Source organism: Heloderma suspectum, chromosome 1 (genome assembly GCF_057233095.1).
Source record: "Heloderma suspectum isolate Gila_16-S chromosome 1, 16-S_ref, whole genome shotgun sequence".
NCBI classification, from domain to species: domain Eukaryota; kingdom Metazoa; phylum Chordata; class Lepidosauria; order Squamata; family Helodermatidae; genus Heloderma; species Heloderma suspectum.
Window position 1 is genome coordinate 337659607 of NC_139458.1, and position 21876 is coordinate 337681482.

At 42.5% G+C, this 21876-nt stretch overlaps 1 protein-coding gene across 1 annotated transcript in view; it reads right to left on the bottom strand.

Annotated features, from left to right (window-relative positions):
* SGK1 (serum/glucocorticoid regulated kinase 1) overlaps nt 1–21876 on the bottom strand; it is a 96195-nt gene that overhangs the window by 23601 nt on the left and 50718 nt on the right. The window contains exons 3-4 of the mRNA XM_084827586.1: nt 12919–13005; nt 11828–11855 (exon numbers count right to left, since the gene is read on the bottom strand). Of these exons, the coding sequence (XP_084683712.1) occupies nt 11828–11855; nt 12919–13005 (115 nt within the window). The remainder of the gene's footprint in view (nt 1–11827; nt 11856–12918; nt 13006–21876) is intronic.

The window sequence follows — 21876 nt, forward strand, 5'->3', positions numbered from 1 at the left end:
AACAGTGCATATCAGTAAAATAATGCTAAGGTTGTGAACTGCCCAGAGAGTTTCAACTACTGGGCAGTACAGAAATTATTAAGAAGCACTCTGCTGATTATGGACCTGCTTTTTTTCAGAAATAGAACCCAGAAATGGGACTCCCTTTCTGGAATGACAGAATTCTTGACTGCACTCTTGGGATAGCATGGAGAAGTATAGCTGCTCTCACCTGTGTACAGGAATGCTGTGCATGAAGCTCCACACCGAGGTCGCCTTTCTCTCTAACCTGGTGCAACAAACCAGGTGAATGGCAGCAAGGAGGCATCTCTAATTGCCCTATGTGATACTGTAGTTTGATTTTTTTTTCTAGTTTTAACTTTTTTTTGTTCGCTGCCCTGTGGATATATGGATCGAAAGGTGAATGGCAAATATTTTAATTAAGAAATAAAGCACATTTCACATATTAGTATATTGAAGAACATTCCATTACTCCATTACTCAAGAAACACACTTGGACGATGTGCAATTGAAATCTAATCTTATCCACACATCTATCCATCTGTTTGCTGGAGACGTTTTTTCAATTGCCATGTTGCCTTAAGCCTTTCATGTGGGATCAAAGCCCTATCAAAACAAGAAATGGGTGGCTGTGCAGGTGCTAGTGAACATGAGGAGCAGAGATCCGCATGCAGGTGTGATCCCACACCAAGTAGAAACTGGCAAATGGATGGAAGGGAAGCAGGTGGCTTGCTTCCATTCATCCTGGGACCCAAATGAGGGGACAGATTCGGCAGAGGGCATGTGCCCTTAGGCACGTGTCCCCCACCCCGCTAAGTCCATAGGACCCTTTAAGCCAGGTAGGCAACAAATTGCTCATAGGCACCAAGGCTCCCCCGGATACCTTTCTTGGCACCTACCTGCCAAGGTGTCCTACCCCTCCTACTTTTTTTAAAAAAATAACACATTTTCTTATCAGTAGTTGGGTTTGCTGCGAAATAGGTTTCTGTTGGTGCTGAAAACAGTGAGTTCAAAGGTGTTGTTTAGTGTGTTGGGGTTCAACACACTAAACAATGCACCACCACTGCCTTGTACTCTGCCTTGTAGTCTTTTGGGCAGGTTAATTGTTCTTGCTATACCTTCCATGGCATCCATTTTGGGGTGGTGCCCAAGACAGTTTCTCAAATTTTCAAATGTGCCATGGCCCAGAAAGGTTGCCTAACCTTGATTTATGCCAAAAATGTACAGGCCAAATACGTTAGCCCAGCACTAATCTAAACCACTACGATAATACTGATTTCAATCATTTTAGTTATGCAGACAGACCAAAGAATGACCAGATCTTATTCTGCCCATGAAACTGAACAAAGTTCACTTAAAAAACAAAAACAAAACACCAACTATCTGGTTATAGCCCTAAGTTGAGCACATTTTCTGAAATTTGTAACTGCTGAGGTAAGATACTGTGAAAAGTAGATCACTGCTTCTGAGATGTAGCCAGGCTTAAAATGTAAGAAATACATCATATACAGAAAGGAGTTAATTTGTTTATGTAGCCAGACTTGAAGCCATGATTCATCTTTTTGAGGTGGGTTGCAAAGAAAAGGTAAATAAATGTTACCCGCCTTATCTGAAAGCAGCTTGACTAAATCCCTCCCTAAATCACACAGATCCTGTCTCTAAGTACCTCAGCAAGCATTCATGTGATTCTTTGTAACTACTGCAGTGATCCCCACTTTGTTGTTAACAGACGTTTATTATATATGTGTATGTCAAATCATGCTCTCATTTGAAAAGCATACGTAGGCCTCCTGTGCTTCAGCCCATCTGAGGTCACACTGACGAAAGATCGGCACTCGCACAATACCTCGAGCGCTGACCCAGTTATTTGAGGAATGTTTGCTTTTGGATGTTGCAACCGCAGCTCACTGAAGTGGTCATGGTTCCCTGGACCAATTACCTTGGCTGCACATAGAGCAATTTTGTTTTTAATGCTTCCCTTCAAACCTTAGTGTTTGTTAAAAAGGATTATTATACATGCATAACAAGTCCGCATGTATCAATTAGCACAGATCCGTTAAAGACAAGCTGGTTTCAAAAATGTGACTGCAGCAGGACTGCAGCCATGTCATGAGAATAGGATTAAGGGACAAGATGAAACCATTGGTAATGTTATCACTGTGCATCTTTCATTTTTATAAGAAATACTGTCAGAGCCCTCCATGTCCTGGTACAGCTGGACTACCTGGAAGAAGCTAGCAGCAGCAGCACTGAAAGTAGGGAGAAAGTTCCTTTAGAGAGCAATTCCAGGGCCCTTAGGCAGTATCTGGGGGTGCCACAGATGCAGTAGATCTCCACCTCCAAGGCTGGAGGCAGAGCTCCAACCTCAGAGGAGGAGAACCAGCTGTGGACTTCCCACCTCCAAGCCCCTCCCAGGTGCTGCAGAAAGCTCCAAGGTGGCTCCCTCTCCCAAGGTTGGAACTCTGACCTCTGGGACGGAGGAAATCTGTGAGTTGTGGTCGGGCCAGTGAGCGGGAGAAGGAGAGGCTGTGGATCAGTGGTGTAGTGGAGGCAGGGCTCACAGGGATGCAGCACCAGAACTTTTTTATTAGCAGGAGTGCTAACTAGGAATGTCGGAGAAGTCCATTTGGGGGCATTGATGACTTTTCCTAGGCACAGCCCCCTGGACTTAGTTTCGGTTCCCGCTGCACTGCCTGACTTGATCTGCCATGAGTTGAGCCAGTTTGTGGCTTTTCCAGGAATTCTGCACATTGGGGAGGGGGTCTGCAATTTGCACAAATTGCAGCTGAATTCATGCAAATTAAGGCCACATTTGCACAAATTACTCAGACATTTGTGCAAGTTGAAGAACCTTCTTTTTAAAAACGGGCAAAAAATTTCCCAGAGTTCGGGGAACAGCCCGCAGCTTGGCTTGGGTTGCAAAATGAGTCGTACATGCTGTGGAACTCCATTGAGCCAAAACAGAACCAGATTTCCCAGTGACGGACTTCCCTAATGGTGGCATCATACACACACACACACACCCCACCCTTAGCCTTCCCTCTGAGTTTCGCTGCAATTCTCACAGGGGGAGGAAGAATTTTCCCAACAATATATTGTTCCTTGTTGTAAGGTAAAGTATTTGGGGATGGCTTGGTCTTGAATAGGTGATTAATGGCCACTAGCTTTACAAAACACCTATTCCTGATGGGGAGAAGGCTGCCAGAACTGGTTTGTTGATACGGATCAACACAGCTGCCTGCATTTTTGTACTGGCTGTCCTTGGGGACTGTCACGATGAGTGCCTGCACATCAACATTAACCACCATACCCCTGCTGTGGATCCAATGGCCTCTTGGCCCTTGGCCCCACCCCCAGCAGACAGGAAGAATTAGATGGGCTCAGAGGCCTGTCTAATGCAAATTATCGGAGGATGGAGAGGAAAAAATAGCCTCCGTTACAGCTCCCATTTTGCTGCCAAGAGCCCGACAGGGCTTACGATGGCTCCCAGGAGTTCCCTTTTTAAAATAATGTCTATTAAAACCAATAAAGACAGCCCTTCTTTCCTCTTGTTTCCATATCCTAGGCAGGGACTGTTTTCATGTGCCACTGAACAATAGTGCATACGTTGCTCAGTACTGTGACTACAGTGGAAATAAATTAAAAGCTTATAACTAAATTTGTGCACTTAACATTGTGTGTATTTTTTATTAGAGTGAGGGTGCTTCCAGGTGAGGATTTTACTGTGCAAATACCTTGCCTCATTCACATAATTTTATGGGGGGGTCGAGCTGTCATCTTCCATTTCCTCCTGTGTTTTCCCACAACTTCTTCCATGTCTTTTCTTACCACAGGAAATCTATTAAGGAGGGAAAGATGGAATAGCTACACAATATCTTTTGCTGGTAGCGGTAGGAGTCCTCCATCTGGAAGCACCCTGAGAGATGTCTGATATTACAGGAGTGTCTGTGGCCAAATTATGGTGCTCTGGGTTAACGATACACATTTTTTGGTGATGCTGTTTTGGTTCTGGTACATTTTACCGGCCTGGCTCACATATAATGCTAAGCCATGGTGTGGTTTGTTGAAACCTGGCTTGTCATTGTGTCCAAACCCATCCCTGCAAACAAACCATGATTTATTAACCAGCTACAAACCACAAATAGAAGCCATAGTTTGTAAGCCAACAAGTCTGGCTTGTTTAAACCATGGCTTGTTATGATTTCTGAACCCAGAACGGTGGCTTCTTAGCTTCTTTGTGCTGCCTGCAAATGAAACTGCTCTGAAGACTGACACATGAGGAGGAGAAGGATCATGTGCACTGCCTTAGGCTCCTTGAAGAAAAGGTGGGATGTAAATCTAACAAACAAACTAGCTAAATAAATAAAATGGGCAAGAGAGAAACAAACCACAAAAAGGGAAAACAAGCCATGATTTATTTGCTCATCTGCAAGACAATTCATAGATAAAGCAATAAGCCTTGGTTAACACAAGCCATGGCTTAGCATTACACAGAGATGCTGTCAATATTGTCTGTTTTGAAGTGAAAAAGAAAATATTAAAGATGAATGTTCCTTTTTAACAATGGTAGCAAGCTTTACATTGTAAGTTACCTACCATTTCATTGTATGCTACCTACCGTTTCCTTCAGTATCTCAATAAGGCACCACAATTAGTTTGCGCTTTGGTAAATTGGATACTTAATTATGCTTCATTGAATATTTGGCTGAGAGTCACATGATTAATTAACACAGGGCCAAACTACATGTGATACTTAATGCATCACTAGAAATTGTATCTCTTTTTTGTTGTTTTTCAACAGCTGCAAGGGCCTGTGATTAGGATCAGAACCATGACACATGGGGAGGTGGAGCGTGTAACCCTTCTATGCCACAGTCCCAACAAAAACTGTTGGTCTGATTGTATAAGAAAATCCCCACCCACCGCATCTGCTATTTGCTACCTCCCACAACAAAAAGCTACGTGTGTGTGTGTGTGTGTGTCATTTTTCTTGGAACAGCAGGAACACCCCTCCCTGTGTGATTGTGTCCCTCGCTTGCAGAGGTATTTGGAGTATTAAGAGAGAGAGACAGATGCAATTTCTAGTGACTAGTTTAGCATCTTGTACAGTTTAGTGGACAGCCATTCACATTTTAAGCAGGGCAACGTAATTCTAGTCTTTCTGAATAAAGAAGTATTATTTGCCATCACTATTTTCAGCCACACTTTTGCTCTGCCATTGTTTATGTATTAGATTATCATGATTTTATTATTTGCTGATCATCCAAGCTGCTGTTTAGTTTTCAGAAAATGATTACATTCTATGTCCTATGCACACAAGGACTTGGCTTCCTGCAGCAATTATCTACCTCCAATCATATTTCTCAGGATGTGATAGCTGAAATGAAATGGATTAAAGATGTCTTGGGTAAATTGATTTCCATTATTTGAAGATCTCATTATTACCACCCAATTTGATTTTCATTTGCCTAAGTACTAAATTTATTGTCCTGTACCTTCAACTGCAAATAGAAACATTGATTGATAAAGGGATTTAGAATCAGAGAAAAGAGTAGGGAAAGGAGCAGAGGACATTAATTCTGAAATTTTGTTATACTGAGGACCAGTATTCTGGGTTGCTTTTTTGGGGGGCCCATCACAGATTTGTGCCCACCATCAGAGGTCATCTGAACAGATTTGGACATAAAATTCAACAGCTCCTCTTGACCTCCATTGCCACAATCCAACAAAGCTATCAATGTGCATCGTAGGAAATTGTGCACACCGCTATCAGAGGCTTATAACAGCTGGGATTGTTTAGCTTAGAAAAACGGTAAGAGGAGACATGATAGAGGTGTACAAAATTATGCATGGTGTGAGGAATGTGGATAGGGAGACATTTTTCTCCCTCTCATAATACTAGAACCTGAGGTCATCCATGAAGCTGATTGATGGGCGATTCAGGACAGATAAAAGGAAGTACTTCACACAGAGCATAGTTAAACTATGGAATTTGCTACCACAAGATGTAGCGATGGCCGTCAACTTGGATGACTTTAAAAAGGCGGTTAGACAAATTCCTTGAGGAGAAGTCTATCACTGCCTGCTAGGCTTGAAGGCTATGTGCTACCTCCAGTACCAGAGGCAGTATGCCTATGTGCACCAGTTGCTGGGGAACACGGGGGGGGAGGGTGCTGTTGCACTCATGTCCTGCTTGTGGTTTCCTGGTCAATGGCTGGTTAGCCACGGTGTGAACAGAATGTTGGATGAGATAGACCCTTGTTCTGATCCAGCATGGCTCTTCTTATGTTCTTAGGGTGCCTCTGAAGCTTCCACTTCAGCTAGCAAGCTGCTGAACAGGCAAGCTAAGGGCCAGATTAGACGTGATGTTAATTGCATGAATGTGCATGTGGGTTTTGTTGTTATGAGTGGAGGGGAAGCCTGAGCAGCCTCAGAATGTAGGAAGTGGGAAGGGGAAGCATCACTCTTCCTTTCCCTGCCACTGTCTCAACGAAAATTGCCTCTCTGAAGCTGTTATTTGCTTTTTGGCACCAATCGTGGCTTCCAGTGAAATGCAAAAAGCATCTTCAGGGGGTGATTTTGTAAGGGCCCTGGCGGGAAGAAAAAGAGTTAAAAACAGAAAAAGAGGGACCCTAACCTCCATGTTCCCAAGGCTGCTCTGGTTTTCCTGTGGCTGCTATTTACATAACAAAAAAAGCACATTGATTACATTCACACAACTAACATCACATTTAATTTGGCCCTTAGTCACAGACAGAACAATATGTTAGTCTACTCAAAGTCACACTGAGTTTGATGGGACTTCCTTCCATGTAAGCATGCATAGGATTGCAGCCTGAAGGAGATTATTAAAATACACAAGAAGTCTAGGAAATGATTTGTCACAACTTTGGCTTTGGACAAGACTCTATTCAAAACACTACCTTTGAGCCTTACTATCCTGTTATTCTATGCATCTACAATAATTTCCTTCTACAATTATAACAACTCAAAATGTAGCCCAGAGTTTTGTTTACTGAAAATAATCTATGTCTATGTCTATGACCACCTTTTGAACTGGTTTGCCAACAAATCATCATAGATGTCTATGAACCATCTTTTGAACTGGTTTGCCAACAAAAGTGTGGATTCCTGCAGGCATGACAGGACAAACCTTTAGTGAAAATAACACTGGAGTTTAAATATAGCCAGGGGATAGGATTGAAGATTGGGATCACCAAAGAAAATATTACGATTATTGGTGGGCTCTAGCGATGCTGAAAGGGGGATGTGGATTTGCCAAAATGTTTGGGGCTTTGGGCTCAGAGCCATGTCTAATAAGGCTAAAAATGGAATTTTATTAAGTGCCTCATCTACTTAACCAGCTCATTTCTGGATGAGATAGAAGTTCAGGATGAGATAGAACTGCTCTGCCTGATCTCTTCATATGTTTGGGTGTAGTCCTGGACTCAGCCTAAACCTGGATGCCCAGGTCTCAGTGGTGGCCAAGAGTGCATTTGCACAGCTGCACCCATTCCTAGAGACATCTGATCTGGCCATGGTTACACATACCTTCGTTACATCCCATTGGGGCTATTGTAATGTGTTCTACATGGGGCTGCCTTCCAAAATTGTTCTGAAACTTCAGCTGGTCCAAAATCCTGTGGCCAGAATGTTGACTGGGGGCTGGATACCGGGAGCACATGACTCCTGTCAACAGGTTCATTGGCTACCACTCTGTTTCTGGGCAGAATTCAAAGTGCTGTTTATGACCTATAAAGCCCTAAACAGCTTGGGACCTGGCTACCTGAAAGATCGCCTTTTCTCACATGAGTCTGCCTGATTCCTAAGATCTTCTGGAAAGGCCCTTCTTTTGAGATTGCTGTCTTCAGAGACATGCTTTGGTGACAATCTGAGAGAGGGCCTTTTTGGTGGCTGTTCCCAGGCTATGGAACTCCCTTCCAAGGGAGGCTAGGTTTGTTCCCTCTTTGATGACCTACCTCCAGCAGGCAAAGACCACATTATTTAAGAAAGCCTTTAACTTGTAAGTGGATATGGTGTGTTAGGTGCTGTTTTTAATATATTTTTTTTGTAATTGTTGTGTTTTTATTGCATGGTAAGGCGCAATCCCATCAAGATAGGCGGCTGCCTCCAAACTTGGAAGCGACTGCCTATCCAAAGTGGCCGCCATTTGCAGCCGCAGCCCAGCAGCAGCCAGAAGACCACCCAGAGCCGCTGCTGCCACCAGAGCCACCACTGGAGCCGCCTCTGGAGCTGCCGCCGTCGCCACCAGGTAGGCTCCGTCCCAGGGGGATTCTGTGGGGTGGTGGTGGGGATTGCCCCATTCCGCCACAGACTCCAGGGGGCTGGATTCTAAAGAACTCCATTCTAGTTTAGACAGAACGGAATGTTTAGAACTTTAGTTCTAAAGAAGTAAAGAGTCCATGGCGGAATTCTCCAGCATCCCTACATTTGGATCCGTTGCTGATTTCTCCAACATCTCTAACTGTCTACACCAGGAGATGGGCAACACACAGAGTGTGGTCCATATGCAGCCCCCAATGCACCACTGAAATTCATGGCAGCAGGAAACAAAATCGACAACGAAACACTACAGAGCAGTAAAAAGGCCAAACCGAGCTTGAGAACAAAACTGGCAAGTGGCCATCACCACATTTGGCAGCATGGTGGCAGCAGGAGTGCAGCCCGTGGGATGTCCAAGGGAGCAGGGAAGTGACCTTGACTCCCCAAGTTGCCCACCCCTGGTCTACACTGACTAGCAGCAGCTTTCCAGGTTTTGAGAGAGAGGTCATTCCTAGTCCTACCAGAATTGAACCTGGGATGGCAGATTCTTCTGCAAACCATGTCTGGCACCACTGAGCCCTTTGTAGTGTTACAATTCCCTGCTCAAAGACATGACGGGGAAAAGGATAGGGCAGCCAAAGAGAAAAGCCTTCATAATTCCCAGCCCTCAATAGGACACTTGCAGACCAGCTTCAGGAGCCCTGCCAGTTCATGTGACAAACACCTGCAGAATACAGAATATGCCTGTGGAAAACTACAAGCACCAGAAACAGCCAATCCATTCCCCAATGACCGGCTGTTCTCCCCAGAAATCCAAACATTCTCCACACAAAAGGCACATTCCAGCCATTCCAGTGGAAAAGATGCATTTAGGAGTGAAACTCTCTACCCACAGCTCAGGGGCAAGGGTGTCCTCTAGATGATTCAAAGGGCGGTTGACTTCAAAGTCCTGATGGAAGCACTAAAATGTAAACACTATTAAGCAGCCTAAGGAGCAAACACTCATCTGGAGCCAGGGGGCTGCCAGGAAAAGAGAAGCTGAAACTGATAATCTGCTATCTTGCAATTTATGTAATCACAATATCAGGTCAGAATGCACTGCAGTATGAACTTACTTGTGTGAATGGTATAGGGCATCAAAACTCTCTCTCTCTCTCTCTCTCACACACACACACACACACACAGGGTAAGATACACAAGTGTTGCTAAAATATGTATTTTAGCAAGACTGGTATGTCTTACCATGTGTCCGGTGGGGGGGGGGGAGTTCCTTAAGGTATCTGCATTAAAGATCAAAACAGACATTATTTTTCATGTGTGTTTAACAGCTATGTCTTCCTTTTGCCTACCCCCCACCCCATTCTTATTCTAGAGTAGGCACAGGGGTCCCAATCTGAATTGGAACCCGGCATGGGTAATAGGGGGGCTCTTAAGATCTGGATCAGGGGCCCTGCACCTACTTTGGAGTAAAAATGAAAAGAAGCCATAACTGACAGACACAGATTTAAAGTAATGTCTGTTTTGACCTTTAAATAGAAAATGGGAGTAGGTTCCACTCATGCAGCGGAACCAGTGATTGGTTTGAGTCCCCAGCTTCCCAAATCCTGGCATTTGATCTGGGTAAAACAACTACTGTCCAGGAATACATGTGAAGAGATACAGATCTAAATCTTTCTTATGAAGATTTTAGTGCAATTAAAAGCCAGCCAGAGAAAGAAATTAAATATAGTTTGATCAACACAGCAATTACAAATAATTATAAAATCTTTTGTGTCTGTTGTTTCATCACTGCCATTGTGGGTTGTGTCTAATATTAGTCTAGTTTAAATCCCATCCATTTCAATAGGTCTACTCTAAGTAGGACTAACATTGGATACACGCCTGTATATCTCATGAAGTTGCTTGCCACCACTCTGCCATCTTTTAGGAACTGGCAAAATGTTTGCCATCACAACCATATAGTGAAGAGGGAATGTTTTGCTAGTTGAATTTCTTCCTGTCACACAGCTCTGACAGTTATACATGCCCTGTCTGGAAAAGGTAGCAAGTCTAGTGGGTGACCTGCAGAGGTAATTTGTTAACCAGACTATGTCCCCCATTTCCTAGTAAAAATGTGTGCACAGATATACCTAGAGAACAGCCATATTGCCTTCATGTTACAGCTGAAGGCTAGGAATCTCAGGTCTACCACTTTCATGTGAATGTATGTTCTCCTGTGATCAGATCCAATTTTGAGTTCATTTAAAGGAGATATTTCTTTAAAGAATTATCTTGTATTAAGGAATTATCTTTAAGGGATTATTTTTCTTTAAGGAATTGTTTGTTTATTTTAAGGAGATATTTCTTTAAGGAATTTCTCCCCTTCAAGTGCCCTGTGTAAATCAATCTACCTGGGGGACAGATTGGAAAAAACCCATGTTTAAAATCCCTAAGGAGTTGGACCAAAGTTATCTCATGCGAATAAAGCCTTAAGGCCTTAAAGAGAATTTAAGCATTTCAGTTAGATACAGATCATTAGAACCCTTTCCCTCCAGCTCCTATCAGCTGAACAGTAACAAACGGAGGAGCCCTCAAGTCAATTATTGCACTTTTTAAAAATGCCAGAACAGGGTTAGAACATGATAAACTAAATGGGCAATTAAACAACTACCCCTCTCAGATTGCTTAAGTGATCATTAGCCTTATTATGCCTTATCGGCCCAAGAGAGATTCCCTTCCAGCAGTTTTCCCAGACACTTTCTGATGTAGTTTTCAGTTTCACATTTTCTTAAATGTTGCTTGAGGGGCCAGGTCATTTGTTGCCAAATCGCCAGGCTACACACTGTGTGGGCAACTATCCTAAATCTGTATGTGGACACTAACAAATATGCAAGTTGGTGTGTGTGTGTGTGTGTGTGTGTGAATGGCTACTAATCCTGATGGCTATATACTATCTCCAGTATCAGAGCAGAGGCAGTATGTCTATGTACACCTGTTGCTGGGGAACATGGGCAGGAGGGTGCTGTTGCACCCATGTCCTGCATGTGGGCTTCCCACAGGCAGCTGGTTGGCTAGTTGTGTGAACAGATTGCTGGACTAGATGGACCTTAGTCTGATCCAGAATGGCTCTTCTTATGTTCTGATGGTCAGTTGAAGGCTGAAATCTTCTCCACACTTATCTGAGAGCAGGACCCAGTGAATACAATGAGACATACTGCCAGGTTCATAGCTTGTCATATTTTAAACACATGTACAAGATACAGGGATGATGACCACCAACTTAGATAGCTTTAAAAGTGGACTCAACAAATTCATGGAAGGTAAGGGTATGTATGTATGTAACACATTTCTATACAACCTTTCTGCCATGACACCCAAGACAGCTTACACTTTTTAAAATACTGAAACAAAAAGATTACAACTCCCCCGCTCCCAACAAACACTAGAACAGAGTTCTCTCAGGGTGATTGAAGGTTTCTCCAGCAGCTGATGTCACTAGTTCCCTGCCTGGGCTTCCTCACTGTTGCCTTCTGTCAGGGAACACAGGCCTTAAGTAGTCCAGGGCAAGTGGTGGAGGGGCTGCCCACAGTTCTCTCAGGCCATCGATGGTCCCTTCAGGAGCTGATGACATGAGCTCCCTGGATGGACTCCCTTGCTTCTCAGTGAGGAATATCAATGGCTGCTTATCAGATGGCTATGTGCAACCTTCTGGATCAGAGGCAGCATTCCTCAAATATGGGTCACTAGGGAAAACCAGTGGGAGAGGGCTATTGCCCTCAGTGGTACAGCTGGGACGGTACCAAATGACCACCAGAGAACGTTGGGGGCAGCAAGCAAAGATGCCCAACTTCAGCACCTGGTCTGGCATGGCTACACAAGGCCTACTGGGGCTGGCACTGCTCACCACAGTATCTTTTCTTTCTCCCTATTTCAAACACATTTTATAGTCAGGCTGGCTGGACATGCATATGGTTACAGAAGCTCATTTTATTGTTTTTGCTTTAAATATATTACCCTCTCCACCCAGCCCACCCATAGCAAAAATAACGGTGCTTATTTGTTTAGCATCAGGGCAGCAGAAACCAACTCCATCTTATTTCTGCAGTCATAACAGTGTTAAATCAGTTTAAAATGCAAAACTCTGCATGCTCAGAGTATTTCTCCCCCCACTTAAAAAGAATAGAGTTGGCAAATAGGTTTGTATTTGCTTTGGGTTTTTTCCTCTATCGTATCAGGAATTTAAAAACAGTTGTAAAGCATGGAATGGTAGTGTGGGTGGGGAATAATACACATGGTCATCTAACCTGACCCCCCCCCCCCAGCTGCATAAGACCCTTAGGTCCAGGGTCTAACATTATCTAGCTGCACCACTGATTGCACTCATGTCCCGCTTGTGAGCTTCCCTTAGGTATCTGGTTGGCCACTGTGGGAACAGGAAGCTGGACTAGATAGCCTTTCGTCTGACCTAGCACAGCTCTTCTTATGTCCTTTTGTTCTTATGTTCTCAAGCAAAGCAACCCAGAATACTAAATCCTCGTCCACAGTCCTCATATCCCACATTTTAGGAATTTTAAAACTGCAATAAACATTTTTGTGGGGTGGGCAGTGTTCTGATTCTGAAGGATATATCTTCTTTTGCTTAAAGGCAAGGTGTACTCCATCCTTACCTGGGTCGTCATTAGTCCAGAAAGTTCTCTGATCAGGCTGAGCCAACAGATCGTCTTTACTGTAGGGTTCTTTCATCTATAGAACAGAAGAACAAAACAAAAATTGCTCCATTTTATTATGGTTTAAAAATATTACAGACATTCCCCATGCCAAGGAAGCCTTTAAAAAAGACAGGTGGGAGGAATGAGATAGTGTAAACTTCTATACATAAGGAAGCATTTTTCTCATGCCCCAAGTCATTTTTCTATTTAAAGTTCATAAGATGACTTTACAATGTTGGAGCAGAATCTTATCCCAGCCCAGTCAGTCAAGCTGCCTGCCCTTGTCTAGTTGGTATCCTCCTGGCAAAGAGAAATTCACACTGGCAGTGCACGGAAGGAGGGGCTAAACTTGGCTGCTGCCATTGTGTGGTGATTGCGGGCAGAGAAGTCCCTTTCCTTCCCTGAGAACACTGCTTAGTGGCCAAAGCAGATCATAGGCTGAGACCGTGGAGTTCTTTACGTCCCTTAAGGAAGTACCTGCCCTCTGTCCTCAGGAGCTGTTTCAGTGGAGTCCTGGTGGCCAGACGCTAGTGGGCATGCACTAACCCGAAGTGCTTTGGTAGAACCTTAATAGGAGAGGCAGTCACTACTAGTGATGGGTGAGAATTTTGGGGGAGTCACATTTTAATGCCAATTTAGCAAATTCACACTTCCTATATCTAAACACAAATAAGAATGCAGTTTACTATCAAGATCCATACATTTATGAAGTTTGCAATGCAGTTTGTAAAAAAAGAAGTACACATTTCAAAACTGATGCACAAAACTGCGTCCATTTCAAAAAATCCACACAAACATGCATATTTTATTAAATGCACAAAAATGCTTTATTCATTAGGAAATTTCTTTTAAAAACTGCACATTTGCAAAAGTACACACAAAGATGCACATGTTTCTGAAAATGAGTTCAAAAATGTGTATTTTTCACACACAAAAAGTGCATATAAATTTCATGTGGACAAAAACCAAAATCCAATGTACAAATGAGATGCGATGAACTCAAAAGTGAAAAAAAGAGGAGAACTCAAGCAAAATCAAGCTCGACATCTCACATTTTCAATCACTGTAGACCTGGGGAACCACCAGGAATTCTTGTCTTCTGAACTTGGCTACTTGTCACATTTCAGAAGGATTTCCATCCCCTCCTCCTTCAGTTTTGCCTCTCAAATATGTTTGTTCCAGAACAGATGGGCTTACTGAGAGCCTCTTTGTGTATTCAAATGGTATTTCCAAGAGTCAGTGTTTAGGTTTCTTTTGACATTGCTCAGACTAAGTCAATTTGGGTAATCAGATGGTTGAGTCTTTTCTCCTTTGTGATTGTCTGGCACACTTAAGCTTTGGGAGATAACTGAAACTGGTCAAATATTTTTAAATACTAGCTAGACAATGGTCGATCAGGCTACAAAAACCCTGCGCAGCCTATTGTATCATCATGAAACATTGAACATGGAGTCTCCAGGTTCCCAAATGCATTCCCCTTTGACCTACAGAAATACAAGACAGGAGCTGAAGTAGTCATTTGATCTGTCTAAATGATTCTCACCTGAGGAATAAGGAATCTGAGGTCTACTTAGTGTGTCATGGAAAATTCTTGCCAGTTATATACCAGAATTAGCATAGCATAGCATAGCATAGCATAGCATAGCATAGCATAGCATATAACTGTATAAGTGGCTTTTCTGTCAGGAGTCCCTTCAAATCAATTTGCAACAAATTATAAATTATATCACAAAGTAAGATAACAATAGTAATTAGAACAACAACAAACTAAAAACCCTCTTGAAAAAAGAGTACAGCAGCATAAAAACCAAATTGGGAACCACACTCCCACCTCCAAGACGAGAAAAGCAAAAACAAAACAAAAAAAGTATCATAGCTGCAGTCCAGTCAGAAAGAGGACAGCTATTCCAGACAAAAGGCTCAGCAGAATATTTATAATAATACAATCTCCACCTTAAGTGCCATGTTTTTGGTAGAAAGGCAGGATATAAATCAAGTAATAAAATCTGACAATGAAAAGTCCGTAGAAAACCTTGGCCCCCTTCAGCCACTTTTAGACTGCTATAACTGAATGTCGTTCCATGATGGGTATCACTGCAGAGAGAAAAGGAAGTGCAAGTGCCTCACACTTCCTGTTTCTCTGAATCTCTGGGCCAAAGCAGACATTACTTTAGCATCTCCACCCCCCATTTTTTACGCTAGTGTAAGCGCAGGGCCCCCAATCTGGATTGGGACCCTAGTGTGAGGTGTGTGTGTGTGTGGTTTTAACACTTTCCAGATCAGACCCCAACCACCAGCAATTTCTATTGCAAAATAGTGATCCATGAGTACATCCCATCTGAGTTTTCACATCTCTCGGGTGGGTGAAAGAGATGTGCAAGTTCTACTTTGCATAAGAAGGAGGTGCAGAGAATCAGGAAGGTCAAGGCATTTCCAGTTGTCTGTGCCTCAACATAATGTCTGCAGCCACTCTGTGAGGAGGACTGGAACTGAAGCGCCAGCATTTCAGACCTCTGTGCTTCAGCCCAACTCTTAACAAGGACCAGTGTGTTAGCCATGCAATCTGTAATGGCTGGTCACTGACAAGGAGAGTGAGGGTGTCCAGCAGTTCCCTAAGCTGAAGTGGTCAAATGTAAATGCCTGCTCTGGGCATGAGGGGCATAAGTACGGGAGAAATTAACACTCCCTTCCAAAGTTCTAAAATACTATTTTCCCACAGTATTTGCCTGCACCTTGTGAAGGGTTAAAGAGAAGGGGAGGTCAGCACGTATGCAAGCCCACCATGTCCCTGTGCACCCAGCTGCTTTTAGAAATTTGCATAGGGTTTGTGGAATGAAATGTAAGCACGTAATGGCGGGCATATGCTTTTCAAAACCTTTTCTGTTGTGTTTGTGATAACTGATTTGATTGTGTAATTAATAGTGCATGAATATAGTTACTCATCGTCTCTGACATTTCACAGCTAAATATAGGGACACTTGTATACTTGTGTAATACCCTTATTTTCACACCAAGGATCATTGCCAGAGGGCCCCAGCCCCTGTACACATTTCAGAAGGCTTTTGTCCACATTCTGAACTGCATTAATTTACTTTGAAATAACTGGTCCTATAATATATTCTCATCCTTTTCAGCACCAGAATGTAGAGTAGAAGGCTGTGCACTACAAGATGCCTTAGTGTACATGTAACATGCACATATATGAAGAGAGACTGAAAGAACTGGGCATGTTTAGCCTTGAGAAGAGAAGACTGAGGGGAGATATGATAGCGCTCTTCAAGTACTTCAAAGGTTGTCACAGAGAGGAAGGCCAGGATCTCTTCTTGATCATGCCAGAGTGCAGGACATGGAATAATGGGCTCAAGTTGCAGGAAGCCACATTCCGGCTGAACATCAGGAAAAACTTCCTGACTGTTAGAGCAATACGACAATGGAACCAATTACCTGGGGAGGTGGTGGGCTCTCCCACACTGGAGGCCTTCAAGACAAGGCTGGACAGCCATCTGTCAGGGATGCTCTGACTTGGATTCCTGCATTGAGCAGGGGGTTGGACTCGATGGCCTTGTAGGCCCCTTCCAACCCTACTATTCTATGATTCTATGATTCTATGTACGTGCATGCATACCAAATGGTCAAAATGCCTCCAGTCCACTCAGAGATTTAACTACCAGAGAACCAAAGAAGGGAACTGAAATATGAAGAATGACACCTCTAGAGCACAGGTGAGTATGCCATATATCTATATCTATCTTTAAACATTTCTTTAAAAGCAAAATAGGGGCAAAGACAGCTGCCACTAACAGCTGCCCAAAAATATGTACTATCAGTATCAGCAGTCCACTGGTTTCCAGTTGCATTGATGGCTATTTGACATGTAAATAACCTCTGTTACTTCCTGTTGCTCACTCATTTGCATGAGTGCTTACACTTACTCAACAGTGATTATTCATTTTCTAAAACCTCATGACAGAAAATGGATCACGATCACAATCTCATTTAACTGTGGCATTTTGGCATGAAATGTTAAAAAAGATGGCCTTATGCAACTGAGAAAAGCATTTCTGATGGGATAAGTAGCACATGAAATGAAAAACTCTCCACATGGAAACTTCCAAAACACTTCTAAACAACTTTGCTATATTGCTTCCCCTAAATGCTCAGAACTTCACATACAGTGATCCGTGGAGCAACCATCTAGCATAGGCTTGTATTATGATCTCCATATTATACATTCATTCATTCATTTAAAAGACTGATAAACTACATTTAGGGGAAATCCTCCCTAGGCAGCATTCAAAATTTAAATTCACAAAACCATGATAAAAACAATAATAAAAATCAAAATTGACCATTAAAACCAGATAACACTATATACGCGATGGCACCCAATAAAAGACCTGACTCAGCTATATGCCAAGGTAAATAAGTAAGTCTTTAGGGCCCACTTGAAAGCCTGTAATGATGGGGCCTAGTGGGCATCTCTTGGAACAGAATTCCACAAGTGGGGGCAACAGGGACACTACCAAGAAGGCCCTGTCCCTTGGGTCCACCCAGCCTAATTGTTTTGACAGGTGGGCAGACAAGTGAGGCCTCTAATGTTGATCTCAGAGTGCGAGCAGGTTGGTATGGGTGAAGGTGCTCCTTCAAGTAACCTGGACCCAAAGCATGTAGGGCTTTCAAGACCAAGACTGGCACTTTAAATTGGGCCCAGAAATGCACTGGCAAACAGTGCAGCTGGTACAATAAAGCTGTCATATGATCCGATTTCCTAACATCTACCAGTGCTCGAGTAGCTGCATTATGCACCACTTGGAAAGGTCCAAACCATCTTTAAAGGCAGCCTCACATACAGCGCAGCAGGGGCCAGAGAAATAGTAGCCGGTGCTGTGAATTCATGGCTGAGCTGACATTGGACTGAATGATATTTCATGAGTTCACAAAATGCCTGTCCTGCATGTGCCTTGGTAGTATTCCCATGAAAGAAAGACAGCAGTACATTTGAAATCTGAGCAGGAAGATGCCCATTGTGATAATGCTGAGGGCTCACCATCTTTAGGAACCAAGAGCTGCTGATGCCTTTAATTGCTTCAGTTGCAATCTAGCACAGAAATAGGTGTCCTTAAACCCCACTGATTTCAATGGCACCTAAGGTACATGTGACTGTGTATTGGGAACATGGCCAATAGATTTGTTTATGTCACAAAGCCTTAATGAAACAGATGAGAAATTCTGTCTTGTTCACTACACTGCAAACACACTCCTTAAAACGGGTGTTTTCCTAGAGTTTCAGGGATCCTAACAATATATTAATGTACTTCTTAGCATCTGTTAAATATACTTCATTGACTATTCAATCACCAAAACTATGTGGGGAATACAAAGAACATAATTTAATCTAGAGCAAGTATACCAGATTTCAAAAGGGCAGTCAGAAAGAATAGCATTCAGATGACTGGGCTGGCCTATCTTTACTATGTTACCTAATAGTCTAATAGGATTTACGGAATACATTGTATTATGAAAGAGGCCTGTCTTAAGTAATCATGGCTCCTCTGTGCAAACTGGAAAACAGGAAATAATATGTTCACAGGAAAATGTGTTAATTAAAAAAAAACAAAAAACAAATGTGTTAAATTTGTAAATCACAAATAAATTAAATGATTAAGAACCTGGCCAGGAGCACAATACTGAACATATGTGCAGAATGTATTCATTTCAACGTGTGTGTATTGAACATAATGTAGATCTTGTTTTTCAAACTGTGAAGGGGTCTCAAGTGCTGGGATTCTGCAGGTGGTCTCTTGTTATTCAAAGAAGGAAAAAACAGCAGCTGAAGTTCCCCCATCAGCCCACCCACCCCTCTCTGAGCCCCTGATCAGGAATCGTCCTTTGCATCAACACCAGCCAACAGAGTCAGAGTGGGGTTTGCAGAGGTGTGAGGAATAGTAAAACTCCTGCAAAAACAACCTTTAATGTTTGTCCTGATTCACAGATTTGTGCACCCAACTTGAAAATGGCTGAAAACATATTGGCTGCTTTTGTACTAGGGTCGTTTAACCCTGCTGAGGTATTGCTTTTCTGTGATAGCAGAAGGAAGAATTGAAATAGAGGTTCCATACCAAACTTAATTCATTGATATATTATCTGGCCATGTCTATCCCTATGGCCAAGATCCTTCTATAATGGTTACTCAGACATTAATCCCATTCAGCAAAGATCCCCTGTAATTTTAATTAGAAGCTTCATGAATTTGAAATGGTTTTGTGTGTTTGTGTGCTAGAGACTGAGAGTAGAAGAGACAGAAAAGGAGTTATTCTGATTGAACTGATGCACAATACAGACAAGGGGCAGTATCCAATGAGGACACTGTGCTTACACAGTTGACATAGTGCTAACAGAAGTGATCTCTAGTGCAATGCCAATAACATAAGCCTGCAGCATGGGTTTCTTGTGCCAGCTTACGCTATTGGTGTTGCACTAGCGGTCACTTACAGTAGTGCTATGTCGGTTGACAAGTGCAACACCCTCCTTGGATACTGCTCATAGTCTTGTATATGTACGTAAAAATAACACACAATAAAATTCCATCCGCAACATTCCCATACATTCATGGGAGTGATGGTACCTCTGATCTGTTATTATCAAGTCAGCATCATTCCTTAGAAACGCCTTTAACTTGCATATGCTTATATTTGCCTATCCAAATTAGTACTGCCCCCTTTACTTTTCCATTTGGAAAGAGGTAGCAATCCAGCCTATGCCAGTGGTGTTTACTCGTGCCTTCATGCCTCAGAACACTTGAACAGATTCAAATTCGGTTTACAAACTCATCGCTGCTTATTTACACAGGAGGCGACTGACCTATCATGTCTCAGATCTGAGTCACGCAACTTCTTTGCCATTCCCATTTGAACAACTCTTTTGTGCTCAATACATCTGACACATCTAAATAAATATTATCCATAATAACCCTATATCAATCTATTATCATACCATGAAAGCAGACACTTTATTTAGATTTAATCCTCAGAACAAACATCTTGCTCTCACAGCTACTTTGATTTTGCAAAGGAAGAAAAGAAAAACTCTTTTCATTCATCTTAAGAACCCTCAGGCAATGGATCTCCAGTACCCCGGGGGATATGCAGTCTACCTGCTATTCTGTGGTGTATGTGTTGCTCTGTCAGAACAGGTACTCAGTTTGGGCATCCTACTGGATCTACTGCTGCTGCTATACCAGAAAAGAAGGTGGCAGCAGTGGCCAGGAATGTTTTAATCGGTTTATTTTATTTATTTATTATTTGTTTGCTGTACTTTTAAACCCCCCAATAACTAAAGTTCCCTGGGCAGTGTACAATACATTTAAAACATAAGATACAAACTTCAAAACAAAACAATAATTAAACAGCCCAGAATAAAACCAAGATGAAACTAGCTGTGAAGAATAAAACCATCTCAGCACATAAAACCAAATTAAAACCAGGAGCAGAATAAAACACTAAAACTACTAAAAACAGATCTTAAAATGCCTCGGAGAGAAAAAAGGTCTTCACCTGGCACCAGAAAGACCATAATGTAGGCACCAGGCAAGCTTCTCCGGGGAGATTGTTCCACAAACACGGTGCCACTACTGAAAAGGCCCTCTTTCTTGTAGCCACCCACTCTGCCTCATTTGTCAGGGGCACCTGGAGGAAGGCCTCAGACATTAAATAGGACATCAGATAACCTGAAAGTTATACCTAATATGTCAGATATCGGTTATATCTGATATGTCAAATGTGCCCCTTTGTGGAGACCTCAAAACATTTATGTTTTGTTACCTCAAGGATTGGCTACTGCAGTGGGACTATCCTTGAAGATGATTCACAAGCTGTAACTAGTGCAGAATGCCAGAACCCACCTCTTGGTGGATGTTGGCAGGCAGGACCATATTCGGTTGGTTCTGTGCCAATTGTACTGGCTGCCAGTGAACTTCTGGATTCAATTTTAAAGTCCTGGTTCTTACTTTTAAAGAACCTCATGGCTTGGGACTAACATATTTTAGAGAGTGCTTCTCTTTATTGGAGTGTACTCTCAATATCTTAATTGAGCTCCCTGCTCTAAATTCTCTCCTTTTGGGAAGCTCCAGTTTTAATGGTAAGGAGCAGGGCTTTTTCAGTGGTTGCTGCAGCTTTGTGGAGTGACCTCTCCCAAGAGGTTTGTCAGTCTTGGTCTTTAGAGACTTCTAAGGTCCATTTGTTCTGGAGAGCTTTGACTAAATAAAGAGTAGAATGTGCTTTAGTTTTGATGGTGTCACTATGGCATGTTTTCATTTTCACAGTTTTAGTGTTTATTTTTAGTTTACTGTATGAAATGTTTTCATATACTTGATGTTGCTTAGAATAATTGTGGGAAAGAGTGATTGAAGTGTTTTAAACAAAGAAATAATGTTTTAACCAAGTTTGTACACACACACGTACACAAGCACAAAGGAGCATAATGCACATTATGTAGGAATATACCCAGCATTTCGGTTATAGTACTGCATCCCAGGAATCCAATCCCAGGTCTCTATGTGTGTTTTATAATATGTTTGTAAACAGATATTTGTCACATTCATGGTTCACTTTTTTAGGTGTTCACTTTAAATGTATAAGGCATACTCCTTTAAAAAGTAATATGTGCAGTGTCCAAAAGACACAAAGTGAATGTCAGCCCCCAATAATTACCCTATCATTCCTTCTTCTTATCCTTAGAACCAATCGTTGCAATCCGGGACCATTTTAGGAACAGAAGGCTCATACAATCAAGGATCGGAGGTTGTTATCTCAGAGTTGTTATCCTGATGTTACAATGCTCCTATCTACATGAACAAGCAATTGCAGAGTGTTTCAATCACACATCCCTTGCCGACTATGATCATGGG